The 19,984-nt window shown below is 43.4% G+C and overlaps 1 protein-coding gene across 2 annotated transcripts in view; it reads left to right on the forward strand.

Annotated features, from left to right (window-relative positions):
• lzic (leucine zipper and CTNNBIP1 domain containing) overlaps positions 1-9,365 on the forward strand; it is a 9,657-nt gene extending 292 nt beyond the window's left edge. The window contains exons 2-7 of one of the 2 annotated variants that reach the window (XM_043676189.1): positions 238-372; positions 2,941-3,076; positions 5,241-5,339; positions 6,331-6,426; positions 6,677-6,758; positions 8,532-9,027. In XM_043676189.1, the coding sequence (XP_043532124.1) occupies positions 272-372; positions 2,941-3,076; positions 5,241-5,339; positions 6,331-6,426; positions 6,677-6,758; positions 8,532-8,641 (624 nt within the window). In that variant the 5' untranslated portion in view covers positions 238-271 and the 3' untranslated portion in view covers positions 8,642-9,027. Of the gene's footprint in view, positions 1-237; positions 373-2,940; positions 3,077-5,240; positions 5,340-6,330; positions 6,427-6,676; positions 6,759-8,531; positions 9,028-9,075 lie in introns of those variants that run through there. The other variant, XM_043676190.1, reaches the window with a different exon arrangement.
• The last annotated feature ends 10,619 nt before the right edge of the window (positions 9,366-19,984 follow it).

The raw sequence follows: 19,984 nt of genomic DNA on the forward strand, positions 1-19,984 counted from the left end.
CACTCTCCCCCCCCCACCCACCCAACCTCCCTCACTCTCCCCCTCCACAACTCCCCACTCACTCACACCTCTGCTGCACGTATAATTCCACATGAGTTGTGTAAAAGTTTTGTGAAGGAGATTAACTTTTCTGCTCTAATTAGGAACAGTATGATTCCTGAAGAAGTGTTCTGTAGTCTAACACAATTGTATTACCTCTGATTTCTTTATAATTGTTCGTATCTTTCAACTTATTAGGAACAATCCTGTTTGTCTGGAATTTAGTCTGAAGATGGCATCACGAGGGAAGAGTGAGACGAGTAAACTGAAACGGAACTTAGAAGAGCAGATGGACAGACTGATGCAACAGTTGCAAGATCTTGAGACATGCAGGTGTGGTACAGGAACAGTCAGAAACTTCTGTTTAGATTGTTTTTGTTTTTCTCTCCTGTCATCCCCTTCAAGTGTAAAATGTGTTGTTCACGAATGGTTTAACATCAGGTGGTGTGAAGTGTACTGGCAGCAACTTGCATTTCTGTAGCGCCTTCAGCACGGTAAAACGTCTCTCTGATGGTTCATTGGAGTATAACTGGATCATAAATTTCCAGAGTTGTAAAATTATTAAGCTACTAATAACAATGACAATTGGTCAAATCTCATTTTATTATCTGAAACTATTAGAAACTAATGTTTTTTTTTAGTCACACTTGATTATATAGATACACTTCTTTATCGGACATTAAAGTGAGAAAACAGAGGTAGAGTACAGTGTAAAATGATGCAAAGGCAGAGGGATTCTGGGACATTGTAACAAGTTTAAAGCTACTGATTTACAGCAAATGGACAATAGCTTGAAGACTGTTCATGGAAATCTGAGAGAGAATAGAGTGTGAATGTCTCACCCTTTAGTAAAATCATTGCAATACCAAGGACATACTACTTGGGAGCAGAAGTAGGCCATTCAACCCACCAAGTAAACTCTGACATTCAATAAGACCATGGCTGATCTGATAATCCTCAACTGTACTTTCCTACCTTTCTCCATAACCCTCGATTCCTTTACTGATTAAAAATCTCTCTATCTCAAACTTGAATTCACGTAATGACCCAGTTTCAACCATTTTTTGTGGTAAAGGATTTGACCAAGTCTCTACCCTCTGCAAGATGAAATTCCTGTCTTAGAATGGTAATCTCTTATTTTGAGATTATGCTCTCTAGAATCTCCTACAGAGTGAAAACCGGCCATTTGGCCTAACAAGTCAACACCAATCCTCCAAAGAGTATCCCACCCAGACCTATTCCCCTACTTCATCACTCTACATTTACCCCTGACTAATGCACTTAACCTACACATCCCTGAAGACTATGGGCAATTTAGCATGGCCCATTCACCTAACCTGCACATCTTTGGAATGTGGGAGGAAACTGGAACACCCAGAGGAAACCCACGCAGACACAGGGGGAATGTGCAAAGTCCACACAGACAGTTGCCCGGGGGTGGAATTGAACCCGGGTCCCTGGCCCTGTGAGGCAGCAGTGAGCTGAGCCACTGTGCCGCCCTCAAACTCTCTCACAAGGGGAATCAACCTCTCTGTATTTTACCTGATTTCTTCCCTAAATATGTACAGTTAACAACAGCCACATGAACTATTCCTGATTGGTCAAGGAAAGTGCCCTTATACACGGGACTGAAGATGATCGGGTGAGGAGCAAGTTAATTGGATAACAGCCAGCATAAAGGATGCTCTGAGTTTGGCCTCTTGGCAGTGGAGTGACAGACTATCAGGAACCAAACAAGACAAAAAAACAAAGGAGAAAGAGGATCTCAAAGACTGAAAGCTGTGATAGAAACCATTCTGATTAATCAAAAATAATTGAAATGGATTATGTTTCTGTATCAGTCACTACCCGGGTTTGTTGACACAGTCTGTCTGAGAATTTAATAAACTTGTCCAGACCTTGTCTAAGTAAAATCAATTTGCAACAAAGTTTAGCTGCAAATTAAATCTATACCTGAAAGGGGTACATCCCCACCATTCCCTTTAAATCTGACACTCTGCTACAGCAGATCAGTGTGAGAGAACGCTTTTTGAGAGAAGGTCAGAATCTTGAATTCTTAAGTCCCACTACCATGCATCTCGAGAAGAACGATCCTTTGGGGAGGTGGAGGACTAGAAGGACCTAACAGTGACCAGTAGTTTCAAGATTTGGAGCTAAGTGGAAAAAAAATACGACTGCTTTGGCATTGTGCAGTATATTATTAACCTGAATGTCAGCCCAGACATAATTAAATTTCAAGAAGCTAAAAATCAGGAGAATTAATGTTTCAAAAACATCAGTGTTGTAGGGGTGTTTTAAGAAGCAAAAAAGAAACCATCAATTAGACTTTCAGCTTCTGTACCAAGAATGTGGTTTTAAGATTGTGTAGGAGCTCAGAGATGATGATATATGTGTAACAGCCAGTAGAATTAGTTCAAACTGTGAGAAAGGAATAAGTATGACTTAGAATGAAAGCAAAATCCAGTTATTTTCCCTTTTGTGTGAATGCTGGAATCTTGCGTGTGTGAATGTCTGTCCTTATCTCTCTCTTTCGTGAAGGTGAAAGTCATTAACTCCATGTCATGCAGCCTCGGATGTTGAAATTTGTTGCTTGTCCTACTTATATATGTGTATATTTTATGGGAAACCAGAGTCGCCTTTTAGTTTGAAAAATTTGCATTGTGTGTGTACCTGGGGCTTGGGAATGGGAACATTGCACAGATTTTGACATTTTGAACTCATAATCCTTTTGCAGGAAATTACAAATGTTCCAAATTGGCTTGATTTGGAAAAACATAAAAATTCCATTGCACTTTAAATTAATGTTGCTTGTTTAAATGTATTTTTTGGCAGCTGTCCCGTATGATTTTAATTATGTTTATTGACTATTTGTCCCTTTTTCCCTGCACAAACCGTTTTCAGGGAGGACCTTGAGCCAGAAGAATATGAAGAAACAAAACAGGAGACTTTGGAACAGCTGAGTGAATTCAATGAGTCACTGAAGAAAATCATGTCTGGAGATATGACGTTAGTTGATGAACTCAGCGGGATGCAGCTCGTAAGAAATGGAGCTGACAAATTTGTACTTGTTTTAAGCTGGGACTGTCCAGGGCAGCAAGAATTGAACTGTGGCTGTGTAAAAGTGATTTCCTTTCTGGATCAACTTATTTAAATCCTCTCAATGGAAAAGAAACAGAAAATTCTGTTCCCCCCAGGGCAGCCAAGGACAGGCAGTAAATGCTGACCCAGTCAGCGATACCTGTTGATTCAGAGAAAAGAAAACTGAGTTGGTTTACCAGTGTTTGTAGAATGGGAAAGAGTTGATCTTTCCAGTCATTGATCTTTCATCAGAGCTGGAAGAAATGAATGATTGAATACTTCCAGTATTTTGCTTTCATTCTGCTTTTCCAGAATTTGCAGTATCCTGCTTTTATATAGTTCCTTTTTTACCTGATACCAGTTTTAGTTTTGAGACATTCCTGGGAAGTATCTTGTGTCACTTCCTGCATTAAAGGTGCAGCATAAATGCAAATTGTCAACTTGAAATGTCTGTAATTTCTCCCAAGCCCAGGCTTAACGATAACCAGACAGGATGGTTAACAGCTTTGTCAGAAATACTCTTTTGAGCCAGAGATTTGGCTGAGTTGGGTTTTAGATTCACTCTTCCCAGTCAATTCTTTAGCGCTGCAGTTACTGAGCTCATTTAATGTTTTGTGCTTGGGTTTTTCTTCCCAAACATCATGTGCCATAAACAGGAAGCAGACCGTTTAGTCATTGTCTGTCTTGAATATCGTGTTTTGGTGGCTAGGAACAGTCTTCTGTATTATTGACTTTATACAGCAGAGTAGCTTAGAGACGGGCAAGTGGATTCACTTGTGCTTTCTCAAGCATGAGATTAAGTGAGTGCATGTATTTTCTGCTGATACACACAGCTAAACATTAAGTAAATTTGCCAAACTGTAATAGACCTTCCAGTAAAATTGTAGTTTTAATTAATTATTGGATTAGTCTATCAAAACATCTTGTTGAATTTATAGAGTCATGGAGTAATTCAGCACAGAAACAGACCCCTCTGTCCAACCAGTCCATGCTGACCATAATCCCAAACTAAACTAGTGCCACTTGCCTGAATTTGACCCCCATATCCCTCCAAACATTGCACGTTCATGCACTTATCCAACTGTCTTTACTCATTGAATCTTGGAACAGCATGGTCAATGTTCTATAGACAAGCTCCAGCTGTGAGAGGCCGATGTTAGGCAGAGGGGAAAATAAAATGGAGAATTGAACAGGGGATGTACTGTCAGATCTTGCCCCTGAAATGCAGAAAGGCAGCCAGTTAAATGAAGGTTCAGTGATAGTGGCGTCTGAGCATGAAATTTTCAGATTCTGTCAGAGGGAGGCAGTAATGTAGATGTAATGTCACTGGGCCAGTCATTCTGGAATCTTGAGTTAATGTTCTGGCCACCTGGGTTCAAATTCCATTCTGGAAGGCGGTTGCTGAAATTTGATTTGAATAAAAAGGTGGCCCAGTGTCAACACTGCCTGAGGATTGGGACTAATGGGAAACAACTGGCTCAATCACCGAGGGCTGAATGGTCTCCTGTGCTGTCAGATTCTATGATGAGTGAAATTAAGTGGGGAGAGAGTGTGGTGGTGTAGAGGGTGTGATATTGGGCCAGTAATCCAGAGGCCAGGCCACAGACTATCACTAGTTATTGTAAAAACCCCAACTAGTTCACTAATGTACATCATAAAAGGAAATCTTCCATCTTTACCCAGTCTGGTCAGCATTTGACTCAAGATCCATGGCAACGTTGGTGATACTTAACTGCCCTCTGGGCATTTAGTGATGGGCGATAAATATTGGCCTAGCCAGCAATGCCTACAACCTCTGAATTAATCATTTTAAAAAATCACACACTTAGAGTGTGAGCTTTATGGCCTTCAGCTGAGTGCTGCACAGGTTAGTGAGGAAACCTTCCTGAATAGAACATCCCTTGATATAATGGTGGAACATTTCTGCTGGAGAATAACTGTATCACCTCAATTTCACAACTAAGTGTGGATTATCTCAGTCTTCTGCTAAAATACCCAGCATAAAGGCTTCCCTGAGCTCTTCTTCTGAGAGAATTGGATTTGGTGGATGTGCCAACATTTGTATCTTCTTTCAGCCTCCAAGGAAGCTTTTAATCTTTATTTTCTTCCCTTCTCTTTGGCAGGCGATCCAAGCAGCCATTAGCCAGGCCTTTAAAACTCCAGAGGTTATCCAAATGTTTGCGAAGAAGCAGCCTGGACAGCTGCGGACTAGGCTGGCCGAGGTAACCACCCCCACAGTGCTTCTGATTAATCTGCTGAATGCTTCAGTCATGCTGTTGGCATTTGTGAGTGCGAAGCTTGAAGGTTAGACTCAGGACAGATGGTATGACAGATGACGGTTGTATACTACTAGCTCACCGTGTTATTGTTTTAACCCTTTCAGCCCTATACCTATTTACACTCAGAGTAATATTGAAGGATTACGTTCCAATTAAAGGATCAGGGTGCTTTCATTATAAAATATATTACATATTTTTCTTTCAATTAAAGTGGTTGAGGATTGCTTTGAGAAGTCTGGATAACACCAATTTTAATTTGATATTTTTTGTTTTGTTCATTCACAGAAAGTGAAGATAAAGCTAATAATTAATGTCTGTCCTTAATTGCAGCTTGACAGTGACTGGTATGCTGGGCCGTTTCAGAGGGCAGTTAAGAATTAGCCAGATTGCTGTGGGTCTGGAGTCACATTTAGGCCAGTCAGGGTTAAGAAGGCAGATTTCCCTCCCTAGAGGATATTAGTCAATCAGAGGGGGATTTATGTCAATCTGGTAGTTCTATGATCGAACTGATAACTTTTTATTCTGGATTTGTTAAGTTGCTTGAAGTTAAATTCTTCAGCCGCTGTGCTGGGATTGGAACTGTTTGAAGACACTCATTTGATTAATAATCACGAAGCAGACAGATTGTTCTAAATTCCCATCTGTTTCATATCCTTCCGAGGGAGGGAGCTTGGTGTTCTTACTTAAACGGGCCGGATCCCAGCAATGCGATGGACCTTTTGTTGCCCTCTGAGATGACAGGGTGAGTCACTTAGTTGTAGACAGCTCAGCCCCCACTTGCTTGAGGATAAATAAGATGTGATTGACTTCTAACTGCCCTCTGGGCACTTAGGATAGGGGATAAATTGTGACCAAGCCAGCAATGCCCTGGTCCCATGAATGACTTTAAAAAAATTAAAGTATTTCTTAAAAATCTAGCTTTGTTCTCCTTCAGATAGACAGAGATGTAATAGTCGGAAAACTGCCGAGAGATGTCTACACCCAGCAGAAAGTTGAGGTGCTCACAGCGCTGAGGAAGCTGGAAGAGAAGGTAAGGATGTGTTTTTCAAAATAAAATGACATTACAAGTCAGTTGGACAACTGTTTTAATGTTAAGAAATATCTAGCGATAGAGCACAAATTGACAAATGAGATGATTGACCAGCAATGCTGCAAACTATCTTAGAGCGACTATTTACTGTGTGGTGGGCAACGTTAGCGAACATTGCTTTCACAGAATGAGATTCCTGGCTGCTTTTTGAGAACGTAGACACTAATTAGTGTTCTGCTCCTTCATTCAGCTCACACCTGAAGAAGAAGTTTTTCTCTCAGTAAACGTCAGTGCTGCACTCAGTCAGTTTGAGAAAGTTTCCGGAGGCCTTGGTAAGTCCCAGTGAATATGTGTCTGCCTTCCGGAGCCGTATTGTTAAACTTTACAGCTCAATAAGATCCGTTCTGACAAATATCAAAGCGCAGTGGAAATAAGCAATTCCAATTTTGAGATTTTAGTGAGCTTCTGGAAACTTGGGGAGGAGTTTTGAAGATGCGGCAGGAAGTAGCTGGGATGGCGGTGCTGCCCCCCTATGGGTAAGGGACACACTCTAATTGTAGCAACTTCCCTTTGCCACCTTTTTAAGCACTGTTTTGAAAAAACATGAATCTCGTTCCTGTCTGACTGCCCATGCAACCAAATTAAGGCAAGGGCAGCATCACTGGCACCATTGGTGCTTTTGACAAGCTCAGACAACCCTTCGTATACGCTACTGATTTTAGATTGTGCCACCCTCTCTCGTAGGGACTGATGGGAAATCACGTGGGTCTGGTATCCCCTTGTTTCGCCCTCCCTGCCCAGAACCATCTGCCAAGGGCATGTCACATATTGACTCCTGCTTTTGTTAAGCCAATTATTAACAATAATACATAACCATGTGGATATAGGAGCAGAAGCGGAGATTGCTGGGGGTGGCTCTGCAGGGCTGGGGGTGGCTCTGTAGGGCTGGTGGTGTCTGTGGAGAGAAATCAGAGTTAGCGTTTCAGGTTGAGTGACCCTTCCTCAGAATGGTTGGCTCTGGTTTCTCTCCACGGACGCTGCCTGACCTGTTGAGCTTCTCCAGCGGTTTCTGTTTTGGTTTCTAATTTCCAGCACCCACAGTTCTTTTGGTTTTTATTTACGTGGACATAGACTTCTCTCAACCATGTAAACGCATTTATGAAGCTGGAAAATACATTGAATAGGCCAAAACATTAAAATAGCACTAAATTTTGTTGGACATATTTACAAATTAGCTAGAATTATAGAACTGAAATTTCACCAAAGGAATCGGAGTAGGCCATTCAGGCACTCATGTTTGCTCCATCATTTTAGATCGTGGATGGTCATCTACCTGAATTCCATTCCTCTGTGCTATCCCCATGTCCAGCTTTGTTTTGCAACTCGTAATATCATGGTCACAATGCTAATGGAACCATATCTATATGTGGTAGAGGAAAAGAAAAAGCCATTTCAGTATGTGTAAAGTTTTGTATTTGCTGTTTAAGCTTGATCTCCATTGAGGGACAGCTCCCGGACACTTGACAAGCCGAGAATAAATGGTCAGGTTGAGCCACGCCCTTTGCTGTTCTGCAGAGCTGCGAGCTGTCAGCTCGAACACTAAGGCAGCAGCAGGCCTCAGCTGACCCAGCCATTCCTCTGGCCTCAACGGGTGGGAATGTGGAAACGGAATGGAAGAAGATAAAAACAGTTCAAGTTACTGAAACATGGGGAGTCCGTTGGGGGAAATAGCTTAACTCTATGGAATGGAAAGGGTGGCATGATGGCTCAATGGTTAACACTGCTGCCTCACAGCACCAGGGACCTAAGTTTGATTCCACCCTCGGGTGAATGTCTAATTGGAGTTTGCACATTCTCCCTGTGGGTTTCCTCCGGATGCTCCGGTTTCCTCCCACAGTCGAAAGATGTGCAGGTTAAGTAGATTGGTAAATTGCTCATAGTGTCAGGGATGCGCCGGTGAGGTGGATTAGCCATGGGGAATGCAGAGATTTAGAGAAGGGGGTCTGGCTGGTGTGGACCTGATGGGCTGAATGGCCTGGTTCCACACTGTAGGGATTCTAGGGAATCTGACTCAATTAGTAGACTGTACACCTCTGCTTCACCAGTCTGCAGGTTCAGGACCCACCCCAGGGACTCATGCACAGGAATCAAAGCTGACACTCCCCTGCAGTCCAGGGGGAGTGCTGCACTGCCAGAGGTTCTGTTCTTCAGGTGAGACGTTAAAGCCAAGGCCCTCTCTGCCTTTTCAGTTGGGCATAAATGAATCCATGACACTATTCGGAAGAGGAGCAAGGAAATTACCCCTGGTAGAAGGACATTCTCCAGCACTTTCTGTGTCTATTACAGATGTCCAACTGTAGCAATTTGCTTTGTCAAAGTTATCTCTGGTCAATATCCCTCTCTTCAATCAACATCAAAAATATCAGCTTGTCTGGTCATAATTGCACTGGTGCTTGTGAGGGCTGGCTGTGTGCAGATCAACAGCCCTTCAGGGATTCGTCGGTGACTGTAAAGTGTTTTGAGACGAGCAGCGGTTGTGAAAGTCGCTAGAAAAATGCAAGCCTTGTTTTTCTCCCTTTACTGTTAGAGAGCTTTTTGAAGAAGCTACAGTCAGTGCAATAACAAGATGTGTTTTTTTTAATTCTACAGGAACTGGTGATAAAATCCTTGCTCTTGCCAGTTCAGGAGTGGAAATCACAAAGAAGTGAGGAGTGACTTAAGATCTTGCTTTCCAGATTCCATCCCGATTATTATTGTTTACATTTTAATCTCTCATTTGTTTTTTTTGTTTCAATCTGAAGAAATGTAAAATCAGAATAGTACTTGTAAATATGTTCTTTGTATGCACAGCCTTTCCAAATCTTTCTCTATGTATTCAACTTTAAACACTAGCATTTTGAATGTCATCCTTTATAAAATAAAATTCTCGTTTCCATGTATACCATTCCATCGTTGGTTTACTCACAATCGAGAGATGATGAAGGTTACGTCAAATCTTTCACTGCCCAGTCTTGTGCAGGTTTTGATTTAAAAGGGAGAAACTCACCAACTTTTCTTTGGCAACAGATACATGGGAACCTCACCCCCTATAAAGCTCCTGTCTGAACCAAAGACCATCTTGAAGATCTCTGTTCCTTTACAGTCGTAGCATCACAATCCTGGAGCTCCCTAACAGCACTGTGGCTGTACCTACAAGGCATGGACTGCTGCATTTCAAGGTGGTTCACCACCACCTTCTCCAGGGGCTGGCCTAGCCAGCAACACCCTCAGCTTGTGAAAGATTTCTTAAAAATGTTCTTTGGGATAACAAAAATTTGATCAGGTCATTGATTCATACAGCACAAAAAGCAGACCCTTCGGTCCAACCCGTCCACGCCAACCAGACATTCCAATCTGACCTAGTCCCATTTACCAGCATTTGGCCCATATCCTTCTAAATCCTTCCTATTCATATACCCAGCCAGAAAATTATTGCTGTGATGAGTCATCTAGACTCGAAATATTAGCTCACTCTCTCTCCACGGATGTTACCTGACCCGCTGTGATCTCCAACGTTTTTTTGTTTCCAGTGAAGATTCCAGCATCTGCAGTAATATGGGCGGCACGGTGGCACAGTGGTTAGCACTGCTGCCTCACAGCGCCAGAGACCCGGGTTCAATTCCCGCCTCAGGCGATTGACTGTGTGGAGTTTGCACGTTCTCCCCGTGTCTGCGTGGGTTTCCTCCGGGTGCTCCGGTTTCCTCCCACAGTCCAAAGATGTGCAGGTCAGGTGAATTGGCCATGCTAAATTGCCCGTAGTGTTAGGTAAGGGGTAAATGTAGGGGTATGGGTGGGTTGCGCTTCGGCGGGGCGGTGTGGACTTGTTGGGCCGAAGGGCCTGTTTCCACACTGTAAGTAATCTAATCTCTAATCTAATATGCTGATACAGAAAATTATGGGCTTTTGAATTTCCTCATGTTTATTTAAAAAATGACTTTTTTCTTGTGGGCAAGGGAGATAGTTACAAATGTTCATTCATTATCGCTAATTGTTTTGAGATGGTAATGTTCGAAGTGAGCTTTTTGTCTTTTGTCCATTGTTCAACATAACATCCTTGTTTTGGTGCTGGTTGGGAATCAGCCACTAGATGGTGTGTGAAACTGGCCTGGGTTATCTCTCTCTCTCTCTCTCACACACACACACACACACTCTCTCTCTCTCTCTCTCCCTCTCTGTCTGTCTGTATGTCTCTGTCTGTCAATCTCTCTCTGTCTGTCTGTCTCTCTCTCTGTCTGGATGTCTCTCTCTGTGTCTGTCTGTCTCTGTGTGTGTGTGTGTGTGTCTGTCTCTCTCTTTCTCATACATACCTCTCTCCCCAGAGCCAGGCACTTGGCCTCTACTCAAACATCTTTCCATGGCAACACAACTGGAAATTTGGAAGTCAGCAGGAGGCATTGCACAGGAGGTATAAACCTGTGCTACGATACTTAGCACATAATAATTAGTCTTCCGCAGTGCTGCAGTATTCTACTGCCAGAGATGTTAAATATATTGAATTACAAATGCAGTAATATTTCCAACAATATATTTTGTTCCAGTTCTCTCTTGGCAGAACTGGCTATTGCTGTGGTATGGAAATCCTTCCCCACCCCCCATTATGTCATTCTATGTAACCCTAGACAGTTAGTTCTTTGGATACCATCAGTGCAGCCTGTGTAGATATCGCTAATGTCATTGCAAGCATAGAAAATAGGAGCAGGATTAGGCCATTTGGTCCTTCAAGCCTGCTTTGCCATTTAGTATGATCATGGCTGATCACTCAGCTCAGGGGCTGCTGTTCCCACTTTCTTCCCATATCTTTTGATCCCTTTAGCCCTAAGAACTACACCTAACTCCTCCTCGAAAACATTCAATGCTTTGGCTGCCCTCGCTTTCCGTGGCAGAGATTTCCACAGGCTCCCCACTCTCCAGGTGCAGACATTTCTCCTCATCTCAGTCCTAAATGGTCCTCCCTCTATCCTTAGTTTATGATCTGTGGTTTTGGAGTACCCAGTCATCAAGAACTTCCTTCCTTCATTGACTCTGTCTAGTCCTGTTTTATAGGCTTCTATGAGATTTCCCGTTTGTTCTTCTAAACTCTAGTGAATAAAGCCCTAACCAAACAAAAACAGAAGTTGCTGGGAAGACTAAGCAAGTCTGGCAGCATTTGTGGAGAGAAACAGAGCTAATGTTTAAGGTCCAGTGACCCTTCCCCAGAACCCTAACCAATGCAGAGTCCTAATCAATCCAGTCTCTCTCCATACGTCAGTCCTGCCATTGCAGGAACTACCAGTAGCTAAGGAGCTTGTTTACAGTGATCCAGCCAGTGCAAGAAACCTGGGTGATTCCACTTGGTTTATGCTGGGCAATTGAGTTCACGTCTATGTAACTCTTCTCCCATTCAGTCTTTTTTTGAATTGATTTGATTTATTATTGTCACACGTACCTAGGGTACAGTGCAAAGTTCTGTTTTGTGTGCAGTAGAGGCAGACCATACCATACAAAGATCACAGGGTCATGGAACAGAGTGAGGGAGACAAAGTTACGGCTGCAGAGAAGGTACACAAAAAGCAAGATCAGCATAGGATTTGAAATGTGAATAGTCCATTCAGAAGTCTAATAACAGCGGGGAAGAAGCTGTTGTTGGATCTGTTGGTACATGTGTTTAAGGTTTTGTATCTTCTATCTGACAGAAGAGGTTGTTATTTGACACTCCTGATATTTATTGAATTCAAATTCCACCATCTGCCGTGGCAGGATCCAAACCTAGGCCCAAGAATATTAGCTGAATTTCTGGATTAATCAAGCGTGTGGCCAGGCTCTGGCGATGGAGGAGACAGGCCGCCTACTTGCGGAACGTTTCAGGGAACACCTCTGGGACACCCGCACCAACCAACCCAACCGCCCCGTGGCTGAACACTTTAACTCCCCCTCCCACTCCGCCAAGGACATGCAGGTCCTTGGCCTCCTCAATTGCCAGACCCTGGCCACACGACGCCTGGAGGAAGAGCGCCTCATCTTCCGCCTAAGTGGGCGGCACGGTGGCACAATGGTTAGCACTGCTGCCTCACAGCGCCAGAGACCCGGGTTCAATTCCCGCCTCAGGCGACTGACTGTGTGGAGTTTGCACATTCTCCCCGTGTCTGCGTGGGTTTCCTCCGGGTGCTCCGATTTCCTCCCACAGTCCAAAGATGTGCAGGTCAGGTGAATTGGCTATGCTAAATTGCCCGCAGTGTTAGGTAAGGGGTAAATGTAGGGGTATGGGTGGGTTGCGCTTCGGCGGGGCGGTGTGGACTTGTTGGGCCGAAGGGCCTGTTTCCACACTAAGTAATCTAATCTAATCTAAGAACCCTCCAACCACACAGGATGAATGCAGATATCTCCAGCTTCCTCATTTCCCCTCCCCCCACCTTATCTCAGTCCCAACTCCCGGATTCAGCACCGCCCTCTTGATTGGCACACCAGCCTCATTCCTGAAGAAGAGCTTATGTCCGAAACGTCGATTTTCCTACTCCTCAGATGCTGCCTGGCCTGCTGCGCTTTTCCAGCACCACACTTTTCAACTCAGATCCTCCAACTCTGGCAACATCCTTGTAAATCTTTTCTGAACCCTTTCAAGTTTCACAACATCTTTCCGATAAGAAGGAGACCAGAATTGCACGCAATATTCCAACAGTGGCCTAACCAATGTCCTGTACAGCTGCAAGAGTCGGTGGGCCTGTAGTAGATGTCTGTGGTTAGTCACACTCTCGATTCTGATCTCCAGCATTGCAGTCCTCACTTTCTCCGCTGGATTAATAAATCTAGCGATAATGCCACTGAGCCATCCCCTCCCTACATGGTGACAGATGGAGACATGGGAGCAGATGGAGTCCATTCTACATCATGGCTGATGGTCTACTTCAATGCCATATTCCCATGCCAGCCCTCGGATCCTTGATGCCATTAGTACCTAGTCAAGACCTGATACACATTGGGACATGTCACGTGTCTGATGAAAACACCATCAAAGATTCTCAAAACCTCGGGGATTGAGAACATTTGAGAAGGGAACAGTGATCATAAGCAAGGAGGAGAAAACAAAAGTTGCAGCTAATCAACAAGCAATAAGTTCCCAGCCCTGAGGTTTTCCTCTGTTGACTGGAACCCTGCTGAGCTGAGCAAACCTTTACAACAAGAATGAGCAGTGCACAACTTGTGTGACTGATTTTCAAACTACATTAGATAACCTGAAGTGCTGCTGGAAATTTGACCCTTGTTATTGATCAGTCAACCAAGGGGAACAGCTGCTTTCTATACACCCCTCACAATCTTATGCACCTCTATCAGGTCTCCTCTCAGCCTTCTCTGTTCCAAAGAGAACAACCTGAGAACAAAACAGCTTCAAAATGACCTCCCAGATCTTACAATCTATGCCATGACTGATAAAGGCAAGTGTCCCATATGCCTTCCTACCTCCCCTATTAACCTGTCCTGCCACCTTCAGGGATCTGTGGACAAGCACCCCAAGATCCCTCTGTTCCTCTGAGCTTCCTAGTGTCCTGCCATTCACTGAGTGTTCCCCTATCTTGCCCCTTCTTCCAAAGTGCTTCCCCTCACATTTAGCAGGGTTAAATTTCATCTGTCTGGTCCATCGCAAGAGTGTTGAAAGGTTGTATCTGTGGGTGATAATTGGTTGGTGAGGAGCCTAGTGGCTGTGACAGCCATTAGAGAAGTCACTGTTGCAAATGTGGTGTTTTCAGGTGTCACTGAAATGCAGGCCACAACCCTCCCCCATCACTCGTGTTTGCTAGCTGTGAAATAGATGCTGTGATAGCCGCATTGGACCCAAAGGAAAAGAAATTCAATTATTATCGTCCGTTGCTCTGCAACTGTCAACCCATGTTCCCGGTTCTTCTTTAATGATTCTATTCAAAGGAATGTTCCCCATCCACTTCATTGATTTCTGTTTTGATTTTAACAAGTTTGGTGAGGGAGTCCCTTCAGCATCGTTTTTCACTGCATTAAGAATGGATCAATTTCCCTCAGCAAAATGATCAGAAGCTTGAAACTGTCCTCTCTGGTCTTTGAATCTTTCCCATTACCTCTGTCTTTTTTACAAAAAAATTGACAAATTAGAATCTTCAAAGCTGAATCCCTTTTGCTGCTCTGAAGTAGATCGTCTGTGATGGTGTCTGCAAAAGACTGCACAGCTTTTGAACTCAGAATACTAACTAGGCTGAGAGACAGGAACAGAAGGTGGAATATTCTTTTGTGCCATTGTTCGGCAAATATTAAACCGGTGATCAGTAATTTCTGCACATGTTGATTCTGTGTAAGTGGTGCCTATCTGTCCTTTTGAAAAACAAATCTGTTTTCGAGATGGAAGTCACTGTTTGCTAAGGCAGCCTGGGTGCTTTTGTGTTAGAAGGCATCTTTAATTCATTTGAGAGGTTTGGATGTTAACAGGAATGGTGGGGAACTTACTGCAGGATTCCAACCTCATGTTCAACAACTGGCCCCACACTGGGAGCTGTCACAATCTGCCCTTGTCTCTGGTCTTTGTGCTTGACCCTATGGCTGGCTGATTATACAATAGCCTTCCTAAATCGACATTCCCTGCTGCTGTTAGTGTAAACAAAACAGGGCAACACAGGTACTCTGTGACTTTTCAAAGCAGCACTTAAAACTCAGCTCTTCCAGGCTGACTGTCACTTGTCAAAACACAATATCCACTCTCTTATGAAATGTGCAGATACAACTTCCAATAAATAAAGATAATGTATTGGAAGGAGGGGGAAGGAGCTATTAAACCACGTTAACACAGTTGATAGTCTCGGACAGCTGCATGTGGTTTTATTGCAGTCTGTTTGGCTGGGTCCATTGCAATCAAATCAACAGGAGGTCAATTCCATTGTAGCTAATAAGCATCGATATTGCATGGCTCAGTGCTTTCCCTGATGGCCTGTCTGTAAATGGAACAACCACTTTGGTACTACTCTGTTCAGACCACAAAGGCTTCAATCTCAGTTGTCAGGTTGTGCTGAGCTAACTGCAAGACAACGGTGTGGATGCTGCAATCGGCTTCAGTACTCCATTCGATTCCCTACATTGTGGAAACAGGCCCTTCGGCCCAACAGGTCCACACTGACCCTCCGAAGAGTAACCTACCCAGACTCATTTCCCTCTGACTAATGCACCTAACACTATGGGCAATTTAGCGTGTCCAATTCACCTGACCTGCACATCTTTGGAATGTGGGAGGAAACCCACACAGATACGGGGAGAATGTGCAAACTCCACACAGACAGTCACCCAAGGCTGAAATCCAACCGAGGTCCTTGGCACTCTGAGGCTGCAGTGCTAACCACTGAGCCACCGTACTTGTGAGCTTGAAATGAGTAAAATAAGTGGAGCTACAAGGGGAAGCTAGATTAGTGCAGGAATGAGAAAGGAATAGGAGACTATGTTGATGGGGTTAGATGAAGAAGAATTTCTGAAGTGGAGCATGACACCAGCACCGTTTGGCCAAATGGCCTGTTTCTACACTGTTGTTAATTTATAAGTGAACAATGCTGGAAATACTATGTATAAGTGATAGATAGAAAAGGAGCGAACTCTGCTGTGATGCCTTCCAATGTGTGGAACATAGGATCCATGAGGCAGGACTGGACCATTCAATTCCTCAAACCAGCTCCATCATTCTAGATCACGGCTGATCATCCACCTCAATGCCATATTCCAATGCTATCTCTAAATTCCCTAACGTCATTACCATCCAGAGGTTCATCAATTTCTATCCTGAACATATTGATTAACATAAATTCTACAGCCCTCTGCGATACAGAATTCCAAAGCTTTGCCATGCCCTGAATGAAGAAATTCCTCCAGATCTCAATCCAAAAGGATTTGCAATCTGTGCTCATTGCTTCGAGATACTCCCCTCAGCTCGAGGTGACATCCTTCCTCCTGACACTCTATAGAGGCTGCAATGAAAACTTTTTTTGTGTGTGTTACCCATTTGTACTGTACAAGCCAGCAATCTGTGCATATTATAACATTCAGGGAACAGAGACTTCCAAGCATTTGTTATATTTCACTGTTCCAAAGTATGAGCTACATTCACCATAGGGAATCATAGAATCCCTACAGAGTGTAAAGAGGTCATTTAGCCCATTGGATCTGCACCAATCCTGCATTAAGCATCCTACCCAACCCAACCCCTGACTAGCCCTGTAAATGCTGGACATATTATTTCTGTATTGTACCAAAGAAGCTGTGTTTAGGCACTGTTGTATCTCAGCTGGTGCTGTAATTGGCAACGTAGAAACTGTTCTCTGTACTCGTTGAGGATATGTGACAATAAAGGCTATTCTATTCTATTCTATTTCGATATCCAAGGTCAACAAACTGAACACATCCCTCTCTTCCATCTTGCTGAGTGAATGAAAAGGCGGAAAGCCCAAGAAAGGGAAAAGAAAGAACTCCGATACAGTGAAAGACCTTTCAAAGCCCAGATCACAATGACAGTGAAGTGGGACCATCATATTACAGCCAGTAATGTGTCATCATTGCTAAAACCAAAAGGAACTGTGAGACACAATTTAGCCCACTCATTTGATCTCAACTGTTAATCTTCAGCACCCTGGACCCAGTTTATATGTTTCCCCCTATAATCTGTGTCAAACCACATGTCTTTTTTCTGTTTTATATGTGAATGATTGTGTGTATTTGCCATTTTAAAGGGGGTATAGTTTAAGTTGTTTAGAAATGTATTTTCTCTGACACTTGTTGAAGTCAAGTGAGTTAAAATAAATAGGTATTTGATGTTAATGCTGAAACCTGGTGTTAATTGCTTTTCTCCTGGGCAGCAGTCAGTCAGATAAAGTAATCATTTTAATTACCAATGTTCCTGCTAAGCTATGGAACTGCTTAGCATTTTGAAGTTCCAGGCATATTGATCGGGTTGTCAACACTTTGATTTCCAGTGAGTTTTGAGAAGATTTGTAGCTCAGGTTGAGGTTCTGGATGTAGGCCTGCCCACTGAGCTGAACGGTTCGTTTTCAGATGTTTTCATCACCCTACTAGGTAACATCATCAGTGAGCCTCCAGATGAAGCACTGGTGGCATGGCCCACTCTCTATTTATGTGTTTAGGTTTTCTTGGGTTGGTAATGTCATTTCTTGTGGTGATATCATTTCCTGTTCCTTTTCTCAGGGGGTGGTAAACAGGATCCAAGTCAATGTGTTTGTTGATATGCTATGCTTCTAGGAATTCTTATGCATGTCTCTGTTTGGCTTGTTCTAGGATGGATGTGTTGTCCCAGTCGAAGTGGTGTCCTTCCTCATCCGTACGTAAGGGTACTAGTGAGAGAGGGTCATGGCTTTTTTGTGGCTGGTTGATGTTCATGTATCCTGGTGGCTAGTTTTCTGCCTGTTAGTCCAATGTAGTGTTTGTTACAGTTCTTGCAAGGTATTCCAGTTTCGGTTGTTGATGCTGCTCATCAATACATAGTCGGCACACAATAAATTAGAGGGAATATTGGGAGTTACACATAAGTATGACGGCTCAATTGTCAGTGCACTCTTCCCATTTGATTTGTTATAGTATGAGTCCTAGCATGTACACACCACCCGTTCACCCATTACCCTTGGATTCACTGACTTATACCAACTCCTGATTAAGCAGAGGCTCAGTTTTAAAATTCCCAATCCTGCTTTTATACCCCACCTTTGCCTCACTTGTCCCCATCTCTTTAACCTTTTGTATCGCTGCATTCCTGCAATTCTGGCTGCTCGTCTATCCCAGGTTTTAATTTCTCTGATATCGGTGGTTGTAGTCTCAGTCACCTCTACTAGCAGCAATTCTGAACCTGCCTCTCCCAAACCAGTCCAACTCTCTATTTCCTCTAATGCTGCTTAAAACCCAATTTTTTGTCCAAGCTTTTGGTCATTTGAATTATTATCTCCTTATGTGGCTTGGCTTCATTTTTTTTCTCACTTTTTAACACCCTTCACATCTTTTATAGCATTAAACAGCTGTATAAATGCAAGTGGCTGTTGCTATAGCCATGTTCTCATAGAGTCATAGAGATGTACAGCATGGAAACAGTCTCTTCGGTCCAACCCGTCCATGCCAACCAGATATCGCAACTCAATCTAGTCCCACCTGCCAGCACCTGCCAGCACCTGGCCCTTCAAACCCTTCCTATTCCTATACCCATCCAGATGCCTTTTAAATGTTGCACTTGTACTAGTCTCCACCACTTCCTCTGGCAGCTCATTCCAATTGCATATCACCCTCTGCGTGAAAAAGTTGCCCCTTAGGTCTCTTTCATATCTTTCCCTTCTCACCCTACACTTATGCTCTCTAGTTCTAGACTCCCCCACCTTAAGAAAAAAACTTGTCTATTTATCCCATGCATGCCCCTCATGATTTTATAATAATCTGAGGATGAATAATGAAGATACCAATTGGAACATTATCAAGAGCAAATGAATCCACACACATGCAGGAGTGCGATGGAGTACTCCCCACTTACCTGGAGAGGTGCAGCTTAAACAACATTCAAAATCTTGACAATATCCACAACAAAGCAGTCCACTTTGGCACTCTTCCCAACAAGTATCCACTCCTTCCCCCCACCACTGAGGCTCAGTCAGAGCAGTGTGTACTGCTCGCAAGATGCACTGCAAAAGGTTGCTAATGTTCCTTAGACAGTACTTTCCAAACTCATGACCACTTCCATCTAGAAGGATAAGGGCAGCAGATACATAGGAACACCACCATCTGAAAGTTTCCTTCCAAATCACTCACCATCCTCACTTGGAAATATGCCACAGTTCCTTCAGTGTTGTTGCGTCAAAATCATGGAATTCCTCCCCCCCTCCCCCCCAACAACGTTGTGGGTCTACCTATAGCACATAGACTGCAGCAGCTCAAAAAGGCAGTTCCCCCCACACTTTTATAAGGGCACATGGGCATTAGTGCTGGGCTCAGGCAGCAAAACCACATCCTGTGTCTGAATAAAAAGAAAATTCCCACTCAACATAACGATCAAAATACATTTGGAAACAATATGGGTTCTGCTCTTAAAGGCTCAACAGTGTTTTAAGAGAGACTTTAGGAGGACTGGGACACAATTTCTGCGTATTTATGGTGAATTCAAGGGAACAGATGATGATCCTTCTCCAGAGTCAGTGAAGCATACATCTGAGTTTGGGTCTGTGCCTGGAGTCGGCCATTCAAATAAACAAAGGAAAGATCTTGGACCAATTTTGCTTTAAAAAGTTGGAAAATTTGGAAGTCAACCAGTATTTAGGATGTAGGTTTGCTTGCTGAGCTGTAGGTTTGATATCCAGACGTTTCATTACCTGACTAGGTAACATCATCAGTGGCAACCTCCAAGTGAAGCGAAGCTGTTGTCTCCTGCTTTCAATTTATATGTTTGTCCTGGATGGGGTTCCTGGGGTTTGTGGTGATGTCATTTCCTGTGCGCCACTGATGATGTTACCTAGCCAGGTAATGAAACGTCTGGATATCAAACCTACAGCTCAGCGAG

Source organism: Chiloscyllium plagiosum, chromosome 34, assembly GCF_004010195.1.
Source record: "Chiloscyllium plagiosum isolate BGI_BamShark_2017 chromosome 34, ASM401019v2, whole genome shotgun sequence".
In the NCBI taxonomy this organism is placed as follows: domain Eukaryota; kingdom Metazoa; phylum Chordata; class Chondrichthyes; order Orectolobiformes; family Hemiscylliidae; genus Chiloscyllium; species Chiloscyllium plagiosum.